We start from the raw sequence: 22,045 nt of genomic DNA, 5'->3' as shown, positions 1-22,045 counted from the left end.
AACAATGAACGATGTAAAGTTTGTCTGTGTTTCTATAGCATTTTTGGCAGATGTTGCTCCTAATATAGATCTGAACAAAGAATTACTAACTTCAAGTTATGTTTGATTATACTTATTTATTTTTCAAGTCTGGTTGAGGTGTGGAAAGGAGTCCGTCCTAAAAAAAGTTTAATCGCAATTTAAATATAAATATTTTGGGGTGATTGAAATGTTATAATGGGGCTGGCCAGGAACATTAGCAAAGTAAGCAAGTTTGGGATTTATGTTTGGGCACAAGTTTGTAAAGCAAGTGCTTTTTTGATAGATTGATCTCTAAAGACATTTTGTGGCCATTTTTATTAAAATGGTTTGCTTTGCCACTATTAATAGAGTTATTTTTGTGTCAATCTATTTCATTCCAGTTGAAATGTGCTGCTGAGCCATCAAATTATACAAAAGGCTATAGAATGTATGAATCTGCTTATTTGTTGACCATTTTTTTCTTTTTCAGATCTTGCATTCCCTGGATGACTTCATGCTAACCCAATATTGAGAGAAACAGAAACCTGTTTTTAGAGTTTTAGAGTCATTTATATTGGCCAGATATATAACAAAAGGGAAGTTTTGTGTCTTGTACAAAATTGAATACTCTCCGAATCAGATTGCCAAAAACACAAATGTATAGGTGGGATTGAAAAAGGAAGAAAATTGCACAGAAGTCACCTGAAAACCTGTTGAATTTCAGCAAGATAATTAACAACACACTATACTAAGACTCATGGTTTACTTTAAATTGGATTGCTGGGTTGATACACAAATGTAAATCAAGAGAAAATAGAAGGAATCAGTAGTGCTGTTGTCAGAAACCTCACTAATACAAAGGAAAGGATCCTAAACTGAAAAGCATTGTTGTGGTACGTAATGTGTAACACCTCTTCCCAAATTCGTGGAATTGAACCAGTATATCTAGTTCAATTTTCCTAATTTGATGCCCTTTTATTTCTTGTTCTAGGACCACATAGGAAAAACCAGCACTGAACACATCAAAAGTGCAAAATTAGATTTCTGTCTGAAGCTCACAACTGAACTCATTTAAAACCTTTTATGTTTAATAGTATAGCACTGTGCTCTAGGGAAAGCTATCTATGAAGTTATGTTCATAAGTAGACTAGAAACAGAATGCTTTAACTTTGTTTAGCAACTTTGGAAGAAAAAGAATACTATATGGAATTCAGGATACTCCTGGAATTCAGGAGCCGAGGTGACGCAGTGATTAAATGCAGCACTGCAGGCTACTTCAGCTGACTGCAGTTCTGCAGTTCGGCTGTTCAAATCTCACCGGCTCAGGGTTGACTCAGCCTTCCATCCTTCCGAGGTGGGTAAAATGAGGACCCGGATTGTTGTTGGGGGCGATATGCTGACTCTGTAAACCGCTTAGAGAGAGCTGAAAGTCCTATGAAGCGGTATATAAGTCTAACTGCTATTGCTATTGCTATTTATCCTGCCCTTCCTCTTGGGACCTGAGGCTTTTAGCTGCAATTTTATCTTTACAACAGATAGGATTGTGCTGCTGGCTACTCTAAGATCACTGATCAAACCTTATGATCAGTTTTGCTAGTGCAGATTGGATTTCAGCATAAACTGGAGTTAGTGCACTGATTGGCTACTCTGCTCAGAAACCTTTAACTCTTTGATTCTTCTGTGGCCTTGAACTATTATCGTTTGACGTATTCCATTCCTCATCCCCGTTAATAAATCAGGCAACTGAAATTTTGTTTTGATTTTACCCCCAGAACAATGCGTGGAATGTGATTGTGTGAGTCTCACAAATATTTCCTGTGATGCACCCTCCTCCCCTTTCTCTATCAATGCGCCCTTTTGCAAATTTTCTATTGATAGCTTAATATTTTGCTTTGATGTTTGGCATCATTTTTGTTTGTGTAGCCCAGCATATCTATCTTTTGTATATATGTATCTGTCTGTCTGTCTATCTTTTTCTGAATTTAGTTGCTCAACTAAATGGACTCTTGGCAGCATGCAAAACTAGCAAAAACATAAATACAGGGAAAAGCATCAAATCAGTCAGCCCATACTAAAGTAATGTTATACAAGTATTCTTATAAAATCAAACAAAATGAATCAGGGGCCCTAGACAAATAATAAAAACACCAACCCCGGGCCTGGTACCAAAGAGAGGTTTTCAAAGTGCGGGAAATCTTCTCTTTCATGTTCATCTGTTTATACATGCACACCCCAAGAACAACGAAGCAATTCTCTCCTCCTATTCTACACTACAGTGTATGCTACAGAGTAGTCAGTCAAATAGGTCACTTACTGAGGCCCAAATGTAATGGCCTCTTTGAGGATATGTCTTTTGTGCACCCCATAGTTGATAACAGAGCTGCAGATTCCTGACTGTATTCTATTTACCCCCAGCAGATCCTAGAAAGCTGCTCTCATCATAATCTTGAATCTATGAATCAATATGAATCTATCTATATTTGCTTCTGCTTATATTATTGTATATTGTCAGAAATTAGTTGTTTTCTAGCCTAACAAATTGGAACCTTAATACTGGATTGCAAATGTTATCTCGCTGCTACGTCTCGCTTATATTCTTGGCTTCAAAGCTAGGGACATTCTTGAAAACATAGAATAAACTGTTACACGGGCTGCATAGACAAAGGAACCAAACTAGGGAGTAGTTGGCTCATAAATCCTTAAAGCATTCTGCCCAAAAACAACTTGGCAAAGGGTGGGGGCAGTCACCCCCTACACAATGCTATAGGAATACTCCACAGATAAGGTAGACAGAGACAGGAACTTGAACAAAAGAACACTTTAAAAATCACATTGATAACAACTCTTTGTCTCTGATTGGATAAACTTTTGTTTCTATCTGCCTAAAACGTATATAATACTCTGAGCCTTTCTTGCAAGGTGTCGCTATTCCTTACAATGCATTTGTTTGTTTGTTTTGGATATAATTTTGTCACCCAGCTTTTGCTATGGCCACAAATAAAAGCTGATACTTTTTGCAAGACTTGTCTTGAATCTCATTCTCTTTGGCATTTCAGCGACTCGGGGAAAACTGCTGGAACCTTACAATCTAATCCAATTTGCATGGTGTCATCCTCCTCATCCTCATCATTTGGAGGGCTTTTCAGCTGTAATATATAGCATTGGTTTACAAAACAGGCAAAGAAGGTCAAATTCTTTTGGGAAATTTCACTGTTCTCTCACTTCTTTCCAAGAACCTGCTTGTTTGTGTTGGGATTTTACCTGAAACCTATAGTAAAGAGAGCACTTATTTAATTATTCATGTTTTAATCTCAGCTAGAATTGTATTTGCACAACATTTGAAAAATGAAGAGATCCCTACTGATGACAAGGTGATTAGGAAAATATTTGTCAGGATTCCAAGTAACACCCCCAAGATCTGGAAGACATCTTTTACCTTTTGGATTTCAGGCCTGCCAATATTAGAATGTGCAGAAATGAACAGATTAATGCTGGCAATTAAGAGCAAATGAAATATTATATGATATGGGAATTATTTTATCAATGGTTAGAGAATAAAAATGGAAGCTGGAAATAAAAGGAGGAGATTAAAGAAGAGTAGAAAATATGTTAAGATAGAGATATAAACAATATGATAATTGTTAGTATTATGATGATGAAGATTATTATGCTTAATGTTATTATTACATTTTCATTAGAAGATACATTAAGAGGAAAAAACGAATAGGTTCACTATATTCAGCTGTTTAATATACTATAATTCTAAGATTAGAGAATTAATATCAATGTGAATGATGATGTACATTTTGATGGTTATTGCACAGAGGTATTTGTACCCAGATGACACACTGTTTAAGGAAAGATGGAATGTTCATTTTTTTAAAAAAATAATAAAAACTTTTAAAAAAGAACTTGCTCATTTGTTTATTTTTCACAACCATAATGTGAATTATGGTTTTTCCAGCAGGACGTTTTGCCCCTGTTGTTTCTCTGACTCAATAAACTGATTTCGTATGTGCTTCTTGTGAAGTGTCATGCCGCCATGGGCGAGGCATTCTTATCCCTGAATCTCTCTCGATTCATCTCGGCCCTGAAATTCCACTTGTGCAAATAATTCTGAAAGCAGCATTTTCCTCCGGGAGACTAGTTGTCCCTCCGTGCTAAGAACGTGCCTGTCTCAGCAGGGCTGTTATTTAACACTGTTTGAAGACTGCTTGTGCAACTCAATTGCCAAATCTTTATTATTCATGATTTTTATCTTGTTGCTTGACACGATAATTCTGAGGTGTCACCAATGAAACTCCTAAAGCTCTTGGATACGCGAGCAAAGAACTATTCTCAGTTTCACAGCATCTGAGATCTCCTTCACCTTTACATCTGCCACCATAATCTGTCTTTCTGGTTGGCTGTTTCTTTCCCACCCATTCTGAACGGAACCTACAACGGAAAGTATATGTGTACCCCTAAATAGGTTTGCCACGCAGCTGGATTACTAATAGTTTTCTCCTACACAACCCAGTGATTGACTCCACTGATACTCAGAGGCTCGGTTAAACCATACTAGGAAAGGTTTTGATTTGTTGAACAGGAACTTTGAACGCAGTCAATGTGGCTGGAAGAAAGCAGGGCTTACTACAGCATGGAAACTCCATCAAATAATCACAGGTGAGGCTTTGATTCTGAACGCAGCAGAATCAGCAGGGCTGGAAAACTTGATTCTGTATTGCCAAGCATGCGGTATACGTCCTGCTTAGCATGTCTGCTTGAATTTATCATTGTCAATTCTGGTGGCAGCTTTAAGAACCTTTTGCTCTCTCTCTGTTCTCTCATCTGGGGTTGACTGGGGCAGTGGCTAGGCTGGAGGAAAGGAATCTATCCAGCACATATCTGCTGGCCTGATCATTTCAGAAGCTTTCCCCCCACTTTCTCTCTTCAATCTAGTCCTGCCCAGTTCCTGGATCTTCCCAGCCTCAACTCGGCTGCTCAAACCCAACCATCCGCCAATCCCTCCTGATGCCTTTCCTCCTTCCTTTCCCAGGAGTCCAAAGGCGTGTGATTCAAGATGGCGCCGATGACAGCTGCATTGGTGAAATGCTTTCTTAATGCAGGAGTCAAAAAGAGGGCTGTGAAAATATTTGCAGAGCCTTCACATCCGGGACATAAATTGTTTCAATGTCTACTCTCAAAACAACGCTTTAGGGCACTGCACACCAGAACAACTAGACACACGGACAGAACGCCATCACTCTGCTAAACAAATAATTCCCTCAACACTGTCAAACTATTCACTAAGGTTGCATTACTATTATTAGTCTTCCCATTGTTCCTATCACGCATCTCTTCCCACTTATGACTGTATAACTGTAACTTGGTTGCTTATATCCTTACAGTTTATATTGATTGTTTCCTAATATGATTCGATTGCTTATTTGTACCCTACGACTATCATTAAGTATTCTACCTTATGATTCGTGATGAATGTATGTTGTCTTTTTTTGTACACTGAGAGCATTTGCACCAAAGACAAATTCCTTGTGTTTCCAATCACACTTGGCCAATAAAGAATTCTATGTCCATGTCTATATCCCTCAGGTCCACTCATTTTTTCTAACAATCTTCCTCCTTTACTCAAATATTAAAACATAAACAGGTGTGTACCAGCATGCCTGCTTTTTAAGGGTAGTTGTTTCTCAAATGTGGCAACCAATGTATGTGGACTTCAACTCACAAATTTGGCCAGGCCGTCATATGCATTTTGGATGCTTTTTCTTGGAGGTCCCCAAGCCCTCCATACACTTTACTCAGTGGTGGGATTCAAATAATTTAACAATCAGTTCTCTGCCCTTACAACTAGCTGGGTAGGCGGGGCTCAGTGGTCATGTGACTGGGTGGGTGTGGCCAACGTAGCATCACTCAGGTCAATGGGCGTTTCACCTTAGCTGTTACAATGTAATAAAGGTTAACTGGAGAGGCAGTTTCTGTAAACAGGGCAATAAAGATGAAGCTAGAAACAACACCAGAATGTTTTCTTCCTGCTTTCCTTACTGGATTAGCCCTGTAGAGTGGAAAAAAACAAAAGAAGATTTTTTCCAACAACCGGTTATCCCAACTGCTTAGAAAGTTAACAACCGGTTCTCCCGAATAGGTGCGAACTGGCTGAATCCCACCACTGACTTTTCTGCTGAACTATAGCAACAAACCTTTGAGCCTTGATAATGTTATTTCCTGACTTGTCCCATCATATTAATAAAATAAACAAAACAAATTGGACAAAAATACACACTTGGATAGAAAAAATGGTCAGGGAACACATAGACTTCAAACCGGAAATAATCCTATTGGGTATCATACCAGAAAAATATAACCAAAGGGATATGTATTTAATACTACATGTGTTAACAGCGGCTAGATTATTTGCACAACACTGGAAGAGCATAGCGATCTTCTCTACAGAAGAGAATGTAACACAAAAATATTAGAATGTGCAGAAATGGACAGATTAATACTTAAAATTAAAGACAAGGAAGAATCTGAATATTTCTTAATGTGAGATTCATTTTATCAATGGTTAATGAGTAGAAACAGGAGTTAGATTTTTTTTAAATACAAGAGAATGACTAATTTTGTAAAAATGGTTTACCAAATGGATAAGTAAGCACTATGGCCACTATATGTTTATTATTAATGTTGTGATGAGAAAATCATTGTCACTAAATGATGATTACTAATGTTATGAATGCTATTGTTATTATGATGTGGGTTATTACTCAAAATAACTATACTCAGACAACACACTGTTTATATAGACATTGAAAGTTTTGCTCTTTCTGTATTTAATAAAAAAAAAATGTTCGACAAGTCTTTAATTAGGCTTAGGACACCCAAGAAGCTTAGCATCTCTGCACCTTCTTTGCAAGCCATCCATAGAAACGCAGGCCTTCCTTACTCATTTCATACCGTCACCTTTTGATTGTGTCCCCCAAAGAACAACCGTAGTAACAACAAAAGCAAGTGCCCATTGGCCTTTAAAGCTTTGCCACCCCAACTCTAAACTCCATTCTCCATTTAAAAACATCATTATCTGCATAAAAGGTAAAGGTAAAGGTTGCCCTTGCAAATATGTGCTAGTCATTCCCGACTCTAGGGGGCGGTGCTCGTCTCCGTTTCAAAGCCCAAGAGCCAGCGCTGTCTGAAGACGCCTCCGTGGTCATGTCGGAGTCCTTCGGGATTGGGCGGCATATAAATATATTTAATAAAATAAATAAATAAATAAATAAATGACTCAACACCGAAGGCGCACAGAACACTGTTACCTTCCCACCAAAGGTGGTCCCTATTTTTCTACTTTCATTTTTACATGCTTTCGAACTGCTAAGTTGGCAGAAGCTGCGACGAATAAGGGGAGCTCACTTCATTATGCGGCGACAGGGTTTTGAACTGCCGATCTTTCTGATCAACAAGCTCAGTGTCTTAGCCACCACGTCCCTTTAATTATTATTGGCATAGGTTCACTTTATCTGGGGATCAGTATACTTTATATATTCTAAACAAAGCACCTTGAGCCGTTTGTTTCTGAGTCTTATCCAACTACATGATTACTTGGTCCCCTTTATGGAGTTGACATGAGAATTTACTTTGGTAATAGCAGCAGAGACAAATATTTCCCACACTGTCAAGTAAATATACATCCTGCTTCAAGCAAAGCCATGCCCCCTGCTGGGGCATTTTCATCATTTCTACAAACAGATATATGGGGAATTCTAACTGTGCTGAAACAGAGTCAAAGGAACCATTCAGAAAGAAGTCACCTACAACTCATGTAACAACAGCCACACATTCGAACTACCAGAGGCAAAGGGCTTGCTCACCGGAAGATGCAATTTCATCTGAATTCAAGGCTACAACTTCACGGGCTGGCTGTTCGTAGAGGAAGAACTGGTAGCGGTGGTAACCACTTTCGGGTGGTGGTGTGGGCCGGATGTAGTCTGGATTCCAGAAATAAAAGTAAAATAAACTTCTATAAAATTCTATATTCTATATATCCCCCCCAAAACATTTATCTAAGACACTTTGTAAAAGGAATGATCCTACTATTCTTTCTTAATAACCATCTCATTTATTGATTTCGTCTAATATATAATAACAGAGTTGGAAGAGACCTCGGAGGTCTTCTAGTCCAACCCCCTGCTTAGGCAGGAAACCTTTCACACTTCAATCAAATGGTTATCCAACATCTTCTTAAAAACTTCCAGTGTTGGGGTATACACAACTTCTGGAGTCAAGTTGTTCCACTGATTAAATGTTCGCACTGTCAGGAAATTTCTCCTTAGTTCTAAGTTGCTTCTCTCCTTGATTAGTTTCCACCCATTGCTTTTTGTCCTGCCCTCAGGTGCTTTGGATAATAGTTTGACTCTTTCTTCTTTGGGGAAACCCCTGAGATATTGTAACACTGCTATCATGTCTCCCCTAGTTCTTCTTTTCATTAAACTAGACATGCTCAGTTCCTGCAACCGTTCTTCATATGTTTAACCTTCAGTCCCCTAATCATCTTTGTTGCTCTTCTCTGCCCTCTTTCTAGAGTCTCAACATCTTTTTTACATCATGGCAACCAAAACTGGATGCAGGATTCCAGGTGTGGCCTTACCAAGGCATTATAAAGTGGTATTAACACTTCACGTGATCTTGATTCTACTCTCTATTTATGTAGTCTAGAACTGTGTTGACTTTTTTGGCAGCTGCTGCACACAGCTGGCTCATATTTAAATGGTTGTCCACTAGGTCTCCAAGATCCCTTTCACAGTTACTACTATGGAGCAAGGTCCCACCTATACTGTACCTGTGCATTTCGTTTTTCTTGCCTAAATGTGGAACCTTACTATACCGGTTCTCTTTTATTTAATAGTTTTCCTGAGACTTTTTTTTCTACTTCTCAGAGGGATTCCTTTTTTTTTTGCAGCTTTATAATTTTTGGTTTCTTTGCATTTATGCACCATGCCAGACGTGGGACTAGAATTCTTTATTTTCCTTCTACTGTGATCCCTATTTAGTGGGACATTATTAAACCTTCTTAACAAGGAATATAATCATAGAAGCAAATGAAGATTGACGGTATAGATTTCAATCTTTGGAGCACCTGGTGTGTATGTACGATCTCTGAACATGTTGCCACCTCTTCTCTCTATCTGGCTGTTTTCCATCAAGTTGCAAGAATGTGCTTGTCTTTTATTTATTGGGGAAAAAACCCCTCCCTTTAATCTCACCTGGTTTTCTCAACCACTCAATCTTAGATTAAGTTCCTTCTCTTTCCAAATCCATCTCTTGTTACCTCTCCTAACCCATCTTCCAGATGGATGACACCCAAGCCCCAAAGCACTACCTAATTTTAGACTCATTCCAGTTTGTCTGCCTCTCATTACCATGTTCACAAATATTTATTTAAATAAAAGAAGTCACGATGTGTGTGATTCTCTATGGCTAATATAGGATTAAAACCAAAACAAGATAAATAATAAATGCGAAACACACAACGCAATATAAAACAGGCCAAATAATAAAATGAGGTAAAATGAGGTTTTACAATATCATAAACTCTAAATAATAAGTGACACCCCCCTAGAGTCAGCAACAACTACCTTTACCTTATGTTATGTGAATACAGCTGTAGAAATGCTAAATTTTAAAGCTATCCATGTAACTCTATGATACTCAAGAGTTGATCATAGAGTTACATGACCTTTGTGAACGGTGGTGCATTTATAGAAGGATGGCTTTTAGGAAGGAAAATGATTACTTATTACTGGGAGGAAATGACAGTATTAGCAAGAGACTGAATTGCAAATTATCGACATACATTTTGTTCTAGTGTGTTGTGATGAAATTTTTATGCAAACCTAGGAAATCGGGTTAATTACTTTAATCATTGATTAAAAATGCCATGCAAACATATCCTCTGACTGCAGCAAGAGAGTGGCTTTTTTTGTACAGTACGTTGAGCTATGGTTAAAGAAATCATAGTTTATTGAATTAACCATGCTAGGTGGATTCATTTAACACAATGAGTCATATGCCCATTGGGGATCCATATAATACAAACTAATTAAATTTTAGCCTACAAACACGGCCAGTATCTTTATTAATTGTACTTTTTATTATTAACTTTTATAAGTTCGTAACATTTTAAACACTCATAAGAAGTTAAAAGGAAACATTCTAAATAGGTTGTACAAATTAAGAGAGATAAAATTAAAATAGGATATAAATGCAGATACTAGAATACTAGAAAAATAAAACTAAAAGTCTAAACTGCTAGGTCTATAAGGCATTCACACATAGGATATGGAAATATGAAGCTACAAAGCTATTGATACACTCAAATATTAAATTAATGGATTTCACTTCTCATTCAAGAAGCTTCTTCAGTTCTATACAATACAATACAATAGCAGAGTTGGAAGGGACCTTGGAGGTCTTCTAGTACAACCCCCTGCTTAGGCAGGAAACCCTATACCATTTCAGACAAATGGCTATCCAACATCTTCTTAAAGACTTCCAGTGTTGGGGCTTTCACAACTTCTGGAGGCAACTTCTGTTCCACTGATTAATTGTTCTAACTGTCAGGAAATTCCTCCTCAGTTCTAAGTTGCTTCTCTCCTTGATTAGTTTCCACCCATTGCTTCTTGTTCTACCCTCGGATGCCTTGGAGAATAGTCTGACTCCCTCTTCTTTGTGGTAGCCCCAGAGATATTGGAACACTGCTATCATGTCTCCCCTAGTCCTTCTTTTCATTAAACTAGACATACCCAGTTCTAATTGTACCTCTACTAACGATTTAGATTAGAATAGAAATAATCAAGTTAGTACCCTTCAATAAGCTAACAAATTCTCTTGAAAGAACAGGAAAATATATTTTAAATATTTTTAAAAGGCTTTTTAAAAGCATCTATTATTTTTAATTTACATTTTTATCACACTCTCCCCCCAGACCCCTTCTCATAACATCCCTGTTGGGTAGAGTAACTAACAGAAGATAATATTCAATACTTAATTAATTAATTAAAACTCAATACAGTAGTCACAATACTACCATAAGGTTTGAGTTTAGGACAGCAACGGGTTGCTGTAGGGTTTATAAAAGCACTGTTTTCTGTTTTTTTTGCAGAACTGGCAAACTATGTAATAGCTTCCCTCGGATAGCATGCATTTGACCATGACAGGGGCTTAAAACACACATTCCTGCCTGACAAGATGTTAGTAGCAAAGCAGAAATCCAGACCTCCCCGTCAAGTTCCAACTTCAATCATCTCAACATTCCTAGCTAGTTTAGCTTCCATATGCTCTATCAATTGCATAGGTTGCCATAAGAACCAGCAAGAGGAAAACTACACTTAAATTTCCGGAGAGCTTAGATGTAAATGAAATCAGGGTATTACATGCTGTCAATCTCAAATGCCTCACTGGTGGGTTGATGGCTTTCCCTCCCTCTGTGTTGTGAAAAAAAAATTCAAATATCAAGCAGAGCTATTATGTATGCAGATGCTCCTTAATGGTTTAAAACCCCAATCTTAGCTCAAAGGGCATTTCAGATTACATTCAAGAAGACAAGACGATGTAAAGAAATAGAAGAGATAAAATTCTTTACAGCCTAATCAAAGGGGGGTGGATGGGAAGGTGCTACTCTTTCTCCTTCAATGTAACTATCACAAATTCACTTACTGCTGCACTTTCCTCACTTCAGAATTTTGTGAATAAAAAACTTCAGCTTTCTTATAACTGTCCAGTCCGGCAAATGAACCAGCTAATGTAAAACAAAACATTTGACATGTTGGATATGGCCTATCACACAGAAGGCTATAGCCAGTTCACATTGTATTTTCTAAGAATATATCTGGGACTCATAAGACACCCAGATATATTGTTGAAAACTGAGGTTATGCTATCTCATGTTGCAATATGTATATGTTGCATATGTGGTACCTTGCTCAATAGGAGTAACTGTGAAAGGGATCTTGGAGTCCTAGTGGACAACCATTTAAATAGGAGCTAACCATGTGCAGCAGCTGCCAAAAAAGCCAACACAGTTCTAGGCTGCATAAACAGAGGGCCACAATCAAGATCATGTGAAGTGTTAATACCACTTTATAAGGCCTTGGTAAGGCCATACTTGGAATATTTGCATCCAGTTTTGGTTGCCACGATGTAAAAAAGATGTTGAGACTCTAGAAAGAGGGCAGAGAAGAGCAACAAGGTTGATTAGGGGACTGAAGAACGGTTGCAGGAACTAGGTATGTCTAGTTTAATGAAAAGAAGACTAGAGGAGACATGATAGCAGTGTTTCAATATCTCAGGGGCTGCCATAAAGAAGAGGGAGTCAAGCTATTCTCCAAAGCACCTGAAGAGATGACAAGAAGCAACGGGTGGAAACTAATCAAGGAGAGAAGCAACTTAGAACTAAGGATAAATTTCCTGACAGTTAGAACAATTAATCAGTGGGACAACTTGCCTCCAGAAGTTGTGAATGCTCCAACATGGAAGTCTTTAAGAAGATGTTGGATAGCCATTTGTCTGAAGGGTTTCCTGCCTAAGCAGGGGGTTGGACTAGAAGACTTCCAAGGTCCCTTCTAACTCTTATTCTATTCTAAGATGTATGTTAGTTTCCCATGTATTTCATATGTATTTTTAATAACAAAAAAGAAACTTAAACAGATAAGCATCATTAAGCATTGAGCAACAAAGAATGCATTGATAGACTCACTGTTGCATGGACATTGTTTTGAGGACATCCAGTATAATATATGTCTACTTAACAGAAGAATGGGATTGGAAGGGACTTTAGAGCTCTGCTAGAGCTATCAATGCACTTCTAACTTGCATTAACAGAGGGATACAATCAAGATCAAGGGAGGTACTAATGCAACTCTATAAAGTCTTAGTAAGACCACACTTAGAATACTACATCCAATTTTGGTCACCACACTATACAAAAGATGTGGAGACTCTAGAAAGAGGGCAGAGAAGAGCAACAAAGATGATTATGGAACTGGAGGCTAAAACATACGATGAACGGTTGCAGGAACTAGGTATGTCTAGTTTAATGAAAAGAAGGACTAAGGGAGACATGATAGCAGTGTTCCAATATCTCAGGGGCTGCCATAAAGAAGAGGGAGTCAAACTATTCTCCAAAGCACCTGAGGACAGGACAAGAAGCAATGGGTGGAAACTAATCAAGGAGAGAAGCAACTTAGAACTAAGGAGGAATTTTCTGACAGTGAGAACAACCAACCCATGGAACAGAAGTTACCTTCAGAAGTTGTGGGAGCTTCATCCCTGGAAGCTTTCAAGAAGAGACTGGACTGCCATCTGTCAGAAATGGTATAGGGTCTGCTTGGGCAGGGGGTTGGACTAGATGACCTACAAGGTCCCTTCCAACACTGTTAGTCTTTTTATCACCTAGTCCAACCTCTTGCCTATGGCAGGAGATCTTATACTATCTAGGACAAATAGTTGTCCAATCCTTTCTTGAAAACCTCCAATATTGGAGCACCCACAGCTCTGGGAGACACGCTGTTCCATTGATTGATTTTTCTTGTGCTCAGGAAATGGCTCCTTAATTCAAGATTGGACCTTTCTTTAATGTAGAAACCACCTGTTTTTCAAACTACAAGTGTGTGAACTTACAAAAAAACAGACTTTGGGTAGAAGAATTGGATGTGGAAGACTACAGTGAGGTTCTGGCAGTCTCTACTGCCAGTTCATTCATGGCCACTTCGTGCATGCACGCTTGATGTGCGCATGCGCAGAAGCAAAAAACAAGATGGTGGTGCTTATGGCGCCACCGGGAAAATGGGTTCAGAGGCGTGGCAGGCCTGGATTGGCTGTCGGTTCCAGCAACCCAGGCCGCCAAACCACTACCAGTTCGGCTGAACCGATCCCAACAGGTTGGAGCCCAACACTGCAGTGAGGTAAGAATAGGAAACACTTTGCTTTATCTGTGATAGAAAAAGTTACTTATTACCAGTGACGTGTGGTGAGGTTTATGGCTGGTGAGGCAAGTGGGCAAAAGCCGCCCTGGCGCCCCGGCGCTGTGTCCGCCAAAGAGGCGGGACGCCTCTATGTCAGACACAGCCAAGGGGCTTTCGGACGCCCCAGTGCTGTTTCTGCGGGGCTTTTGGATGCCCCAGCGTTGTGTCCGCCATAGAGGCAGGACGCCTCTATGTCGGACACAGCTGCGGGGATTTCGGATGAATTTTGAATTCCTCCCCCTGCCTCCGACCGACATATCTTTTCCTGCTGTTTCACAGAGGATTTCAACTCTGCTATTGTCTGCCATGATGAAAATGTAAAAATGTAAAAGGAAAAAGGCAAGAGCTGCTGAGGTCAGGCTGAGTTAGCTGCTGCCAGAGTCTCCAATGGATGACTCTGCTTAACTGTTTAAAAAAGCCACTAAAAAAACGCCCTCTACAGGAGGAGGCGAGAGAACCACGTGCCTCATCTACATAAGGAATTTTTCGGCTTTTAACACTTGCTTAACTCTGCTCGGGTGATCATAAAGATAGACTAAATGAGGCACGTGGTTCTCCCGCCTCCTCCTGTAGAGGGCACTTTTTAGAGGCTTTTTTAAACAGTTAAGCACTAAGCAGAGTCATCCACTGTGACTCTGGCAGCAACCACCTCAGCCTTTTTCCTTTTACATTTTTTTTCTTTTTATGATGACAGTGGTGAGGCCCTGCCTCCCCTGCCTCCCTTGACTGCATGTCACTCCTTATTACATATTAATGGTTCTCATCCCCCACATAAGATAAAGAATAAGTTACTATCTATTGTCCAGCTTGAGTGTGAAATGATTCTTTGTTGGTCCGATGCTGAAATTTCCTGAACTTTCTGAGCCTAATGTTTCTGGTTATTATTCTCCCTCTCTGGAAATCATGGAAACCTGGAAGTGGGTCACCCAGAGTTTATCTACACTATTCTACACAAAACATTTCTAAGCTATTCTCCCTGCCATCTTTTGGGGAATACATAGTACGTATCTTTGTTTTCAGTTTACTGGGATCTCATATTTATAAAGAGGTCAGTGTGATATGTATGCAGTAGTGTTTTTGAAAGCTAATGCAAGATCTTGTAAAATTGAATTAAAAATAGGGTAACATTTTCTTGTGCTACCTTAAGAAGGGACATATTTGTTAAAACTCAATGCTTGTTTAAACAAGCTCAGAATCTATTGCTGCTACTACTTTATAAAATGCCATCAGCAAATCTGTTTTGCATGGGCAAAACAAGTTCATAAAATACAGTGCAAGCTTTCAAACTCTCTTTTTTTTTTTCTTAGACAAGATGGAAAATACTTTAGAAATGGGGGTGGTGGGGAGGGCAGAAAAAAATCTGATGTTAAGCTTTGAATCTACATTTATTTACAGTCTTGATGGAATAGGGTCTTGATATGAAATACAGGAGAAGGTTGCAGCCCTTCAAATCAGATTTTGAGCTGAACTGCACTTAAGACTCAAGGACTGCCGAACATTAAGAAAACTAAGATCATGGCATTTGGCCCCCTCAATTCCTGGCAAATAGATGGGGAAGAAATAGAGGTAGTCACATATTTTATTTTCCTGGACTCCAAGATCACCGCAGATGGGGACTGCAGCCAAGAAATTAAAAGACGCTTGCTCCTGGGGAGGAAAGCTATGGAAAATCTAGACAGCATACTAAAAAGCAGAGACATCACCCTGCCAACAATAGTGTGTATAGTCAAGGCTATGGTTTTCCCAGCTGCAATGGATGGCTGTGAAAGTTGGACTATAAGAAAGGCTGAACGCCAAAGAATGCAGGCCTTTGAACTCTGGTGCTGGAGAAGACTCCTGCGAGTCCCTTGGACTGCAAGGCGATCCAACCAGTCAGTCCTAGAGGAGATCAACCCTGATTGCTCTTTAGAAGGCCAGATCCTGAAGGCGAAACTCAAGTACTTTGGCCATCTAATGAGAAGGAAGGACTCACTGGAGAAGAGCCCCATACTGGGAACGATGGAGGGCAAACGAATAAGGGGACGACAGAGAATGAAGTTGCTGGATGGAGTCACTGAAGCAGTAGACATGAGCTTAAATGGACTCCAGTGGATGGTAGAGGACAGGAAGGCCTGGAGGAATGTTGTCCATGAGGTCGTAATGGGTCAGACATAACTTCGCAACTAACAACAAAATGTCACCATGTAATGCATTGTGTTCATCCTTTTTAAAAAGTTTTCTTTTGCTAACATACAAGCAGCTTCCTGAACCTCTTTATGTGATTCATTTCCAACACTCTGCTGTATTAGAGAGACTAAAAAGCAAATAGAAGTCCAATGCATGGGCTGCCACAAAGAAGAGGGAGTCAAGCTATTCTCCAAAGCACCCGAGGGCAGGACAAGACGCAATGGGTGGCAACTAATCAAGGAGAGAAGCAACTTAGAACTAAGGAGAAATTTCCTGACAGTTAGAACAATTAATCAGTGGAACAACTTCCCTCCAGAAGGTGTGAATGCTCCAACACTGGAAGTTTTTAAGAAGATGTTGGATAGCCATTTGTCTGAAATGTTATAGGGTTTCCTGCCTAGGCAGAGGGTTGGACTAGAAGACTTCCAAGGTCCCTTCCAACTGTTATTATCCTATTCCTATTCCTATTCCTATTCCTATTCCTATTCCTATTCCTATTCCTATTCCTATTCTATTCTTTAGTAGCAGAAGATCCTACTACATAATAAAGATATTGCTCTAATATTGAGTCAGATGAGTTACCTGCATTTTTAAAAGCAAAACAAATTCCTAAAGAATTTGAAATGTAAGGCAAAGAAAGGAAAAAATGACTGACAGAAAAGTATAATGAGGGGAAAATATGCACAATGCTGTTATTCATACTTAGGTTTTTTTATTTAATCAACAAAATTATTGTTGAAACTGAAGACAGATATTGTCTATGTAAAATAGATGGGTTTTCTTGGAAAATTACTGTGGGTAATTTCCAAGTTAGTTGAATCCAGCACATTCCCAGTCAAACTATATCAAGAACAGAGTAAACACACTCATCTCTCAGTACAAATAGCAAAAGTATAATTTAATATTTATTTACCATGTATGTATGTATATATAAATGGCTGTGTCTATATGTTCCACCATAACTCTGGAATGCCTCAAGCAATTTCAACCAAACCTAGTACTAGTAAGGGGAAAAATCCAACATTAGATATTATGTTTGGTCCAGGATTATTTTTGAGGACAAATATATAGATTAGGATAAATACCTTGGCAATGCCAGGTTATCAGCTAGTCAAACATAAAAATGGGGTATTCCCATCTCTTGCCTGCCTGCAGGAGTTTCTTTTTTTTAATATGGAAATTGCTCCAGCGATCATACTTCATCCCTGCTGGAAAAGTAGTTTTTTGGAGATTATAAATAATCCTCTGAAATGCATGTGCCTCTTTCCAATCAGTTTTACAGTTTGGAGATACTTCTTCTTCTACAGGGTTTTCATGAAATCACTGGAAAGAAATTGGGAATGGTTTTTGTGCTTGTGGGTTTCACACCTTAGCAGGAAGTTCCATTAGGTCACACAAGAGACTAAAGTAATTTGTAGCAGCATCACAATTACTTGATGCTTTTTAAAGAAAGTTCAGGTGGGGGGAAAATGAGGTGTTTGGGGATCATTCCTATATAAGAATACTAGCTGATAACCTGGCATTGCCTGGGTATTTATTTTTAGGGGGGAAATGTCCTGACCAAACATAATTTCTAATGTTGGATTTCCCCCCTTACCAGAGGGAGCCCTCTTGTGGAGTACTGTGAAGCTGTTACCTTGGCAACTCCACTATGCTGTACAGTAGAAGCCATTTTAAGGCACAACAGGCTGCATCTTAACAAAACACACCCCCCCGAGGAGTGTTAAGGGTGTCTTACCACCACAGTATTTGTTTCCAGAGAGTAAGTCATCTGTATACCAAGTTTGGTTGAAATTACCCGAGGCGTTCCAGAGTTATGCTGGAACATACACACACCCACAGCCGTTTTTATAAATAGAGATAAAGTTTTACAATTTCCCTGTTTTTTTAACATACACCAAAAAATCCAGCTGATGAATGACAGTGAGCAATGGGATTCATCTTGATGCACTTTGAATAGATGTGACCTTCATTGGTTTGGGGGTAAACAAGATCACAAAATCACACATATGAACAAAGATCCGTACTTCCTCACACAAATATAGAAGTCTCCATAACAGACCCACAGAAGTTCTTAGGAAGTACAGGTAACCCTCAACTTACAACACTTAGAGACTGTTCAAAGTTACAACGGCACTGAAAAAAGTGACCTATGACCATTTTTCACACATGACCATTGCAGCATCCCCGTAGTCACGTGATTTACATTCGGATGCTTGACAATTGACTCAACATTTATGACAGTTGCAGTATCTCGGGGTCACGTGATCACCTTTTGCGACTTTAGACAGGCAAAATCAATGGGGAAACCAGTTTCACTTAATAACTGTGTTGCTAATTTAACAATGGCAGCGATTCACTTAACAAATGTGGCCAGAAAAGGCGTAAAATGGGGCAAACCACACTCAACGAAGTCATCACTTAGCAACATACATTTTGGGCTCCATTGTGTCGTAAGTTGAAGACTCCCTGTATTGAGGGCTTCTGCTTACCTGCCAATACATGACCTTGCAGGTTCCCCGTCTTCATATCAGTACCCTGAAAAGAGATAAATGATGTAAAATGGAACAAGCTCTTTTCCAAGACTCCATAAATGTACATATTGGGTAGACTTTGTTTTAGAAGACTAGGAACAGGTAAGCAGAAAAAAGGAAACAGAGTTGGGATTCACTGTTGCTACTGTTGTGGCCCGCTTGCAGCCAGTGGAGCTGGTGGCAGAGTCGGACAATGAGGAGGTTGGGGAGGAACATGGGCCAGTCCTGGGGGCTGAGGAAAGCTCAGGCGAGGGCTCTGCATCGGAGGCAAAGAGGAAGCAGAGCAGCAGTGAGGCAGAGGAACAGCTGGAGCCTGTTCCCAGTGTGCACATGCACAGAGCTGCCAGAAGACAAGAACAACTAAGAAAGCAGGGTCAATTTAGGAGTAAAGCCACACCTTGGAGGTGACTGTCCCCTCCCATAGGAAACAAAAGAGGAGTGAATGGGGAGGGGGCTTTTGCAGTAAACCATTCATTCAGTTTGGAAAGTTCTGTCTGGGATTATAAGAGATTCTGTGCCAAGTTTTGCTTTGCCCTGTGTTTGGAAACAAGTTTTTTGGCAGTGCTCCAAATGAGATAAGGTCCGTGTGGATTCCTTGGAAAGACTATTTGCCAAGCCTTGCTGACTGTGAATGAAAGGAATTCACAGTGGTGTAAATAAAAGGGGTTTTGCTGGAACCAAGACTCTGCTTCATGCTTTCTAAGGAAGCCTGGCTCAGAAAAGCTACCTGAAACAAACCATTCACTAGCACAGCAAAGTCCTGATCTCTTGACACGCTACATGTAAAAACCATTAAAACTAGTTATCCTGATTCTTGAAATAACACTCTTTATACGGTCATTAATTCTAGCACTTTTGGAGAGCCCTAGGACAACTATGCACTAAGATGCTTTTTTTTAATGAAGTCCATATTTGTGTCAAAAGTAAGTTTTAACATGAAAAACACTGATGTGTGGAAGAAAGAATTGGAATATCAGATAATGAAACTGCTGTTGCATCTGCCCTCTAGAACATCTCCCTGCAACTTATGAGGTTGCCCCCAACTCTCCTGATCTTTTGTATGTGGCTACAGATCTGGCCCTTCCACTTAGCTTAGAGCCCCAGTGGGGAAGCATCACATGGAGATGGTTGATCGATTAACAACAAATCACACTTCCCCACCACCCTGCCCCCACTCTTCCCATCTACAATTGGATTATACTGCTTTGCATTAATATGTTTTAATATATACACACTGTGTTGTACTAAAATGGAACCCCCCTCTCTCATATCTATCTATCTATCTATCTATCTATCTATCTATCTATCTATCTATCTATCTATCTATCTACCACCTACCTACCTACCTACCTACCTACCTACCTACCTACTTACCTACCTACCTACCTACCTACTGAGAACGACATGCCTCATCTAGTCTGACTTTAGGCGTTTTATGATCACTCGAGCAGAGTTAAGCAAAGGTTAAAAGCCTAAAAATTCCTGACATAGGTGAGGCACGTCGTTCTCCTGCCTCCTCCTGTAGAGGGCGCTTTTTTAGAGGCTTTTTAAAACAGTTAAGCAGAGTCATCCACGGTGGCTCTGGCAGCCACTAGCTCAGCCTGACCTCAGTTCTTGCCTTTTTCCTTTTACATTTTTTTCTTTTCATGATGGCAGGCAAGAGCAGAGTTGAAATCCTCTCCAAAACAGCTGGAAAAGGTACGTGTGGGTCAGAGGGAGGGGGCGGAATTCAAACTTCATCCTCAAGTGTAGATCCCTCCCCAAGTGTAGTTTGATTGCAGGCAGAGCCACGTTGCCTTTTCAAACACACACACACACACACACACATACATACACACATACACAGGGGGTAGGAGAGATAGTCCAATCCAACTTCTCTCTGTGCGTGTGTCTGTTTGAGAGAGGGGGCAGGGAGGGAGAGAGGGAGGAAGGAGGGGGAGGGAAAAGAAAAAGAATGAAGGAAACTTTTTCGCAAAGGAGAAAAACAAATGCTGTCGCTTTAAATCGGAACTGGACATGCCTGGCTGTGGAATTCTATAGCAATAGCAATAGCAGTTAGACTTATATACCACTTCATAGGGCTTTCATCCCTCTCTAAGCGGTTTACAGAGTCAGCATATTGCCCCCAACAACAATCCGGGTCCTCATTTTACCCACCTCGGAAGGATGGAAGGCTGAGTCAACCCTGAGCCGGTGAGATTTGAACAGCTGAACTGCAGAACTGCAGTCAGCTGAAGTAGCCTGCAGTGCTGCATTTAACCACTGTGCCACCTCGGCTCTCAGCTCTTCTGGGAGTTGAAGTCCACAAGTCTAAAAAATTTTGAAACCCACCACTGTGTCAGTGCCTCACCAGCCATAAAACTAACCGCAAGTCACTGCTATCCATCCATCCATCCATCCATCCATCCATCCATCCAACCATCCATCCATCCATCCATCCATCCATCCATCCATCCATCCATCCATCCATCCATCCATCCATCTATCTATCTATCTATCTATCTATCTATCTATCTATCTATCTATCTATCAATCTATCTAATTATACGCCACTCAGAAGTACCCTATGGTGAGACCAGCGGCCAATAAATTTTATAAATAAATGAATAAAAATAAATATGGAAGTGTCGAGATCAGGAAATCTAACGACTGTAATGTGGCCTCAATGTGAAAGAGGTGACCTGTGATTGGAGAAACCCAGGTTGAAGGCTTCCAGTTGCATATGGAGCTAGTGAGGATGTGCTTAATATACTTCACAGTTGGTCTTGCATGCATAAAATTATGGATAACTCTATCCCTTTGTGTCGGGACGCATTGGCTCAGTGGCTAAGATGCTGAGCTTGTCGATCTGAAAGGTCAGCAGTTTAGTGGTTCAAATCCCTAGCGACGTGTAACAGAGTGAGCTCCTGTTACTTGTTCCAACTTCTGCCAACCTAGCAGTTTGAAAGCATGTAAAAAATGCAAGTAGAAAAATAGGAACCACCCTTGATGGGAAGGTAATAGCGTTCCGTGTGCCTTTGGCATTTAGTCATGGTGGCTACATGATCATAGAGACATCTTCGGACAGCACTGGCTCTTTGGCTTTGAAATGGAAATGAGTACTTCCCCCTAGAGTCAGGAACGACTAGCACACATGTACTAGGGGAATCTTTACCTTTATCCCTTTGCACCATTCTAAACTCCCAGAAACAAGGCAGGATTGATATGAAATAAATGAATTATCTCCCCATTGGGGCTAATGGGGGCTGTTCAACTCTACAACAGGAACCTTACTTTGTCTTATCAACTTAAGTACATTTTATAACAAATTCCCCATTCTAAGAGATT

At 39.9% G+C, this 22,045-nt stretch overlaps 1 protein-coding gene across 1 annotated transcript in view; it reads right to left on the bottom strand.

The window, feature by feature from the left end:
- Positions 1–22,045, bottom strand: part of PEBP4 (phosphatidylethanolamine binding protein 4) — a 282,827-nt gene that overhangs the window by 26,806 nt on the left and 233,976 nt on the right. Inside the window, exons 5-6 of the mRNA XM_032229518.1 lie at positions 18,677–18,722; positions 7,869–7,985 (exon numbers count right to left, since the gene is read on the bottom strand). Coding sequence (XP_032085409.1) covers positions 7,869–7,985; positions 18,677–18,722 — 163 coding nt within the window. The remainder of the gene's footprint in view (positions 1–7,868; positions 7,986–18,676; positions 18,723–22,045) is intronic.

The sequence above is a fragment of the Thamnophis elegans genome, chromosome 13, assembly GCF_009769535.1.
Source record: "Thamnophis elegans isolate rThaEle1 chromosome 13, rThaEle1.pri, whole genome shotgun sequence".
Classification (NCBI taxonomy): Eukaryota; Metazoa; Chordata; class Lepidosauria; order Squamata; family Colubridae; genus Thamnophis; species Thamnophis elegans.
Note: the sequence above shows the minus strand (reverse complement) of the source record. Positions and strands in the feature narration are given on the sequence as shown.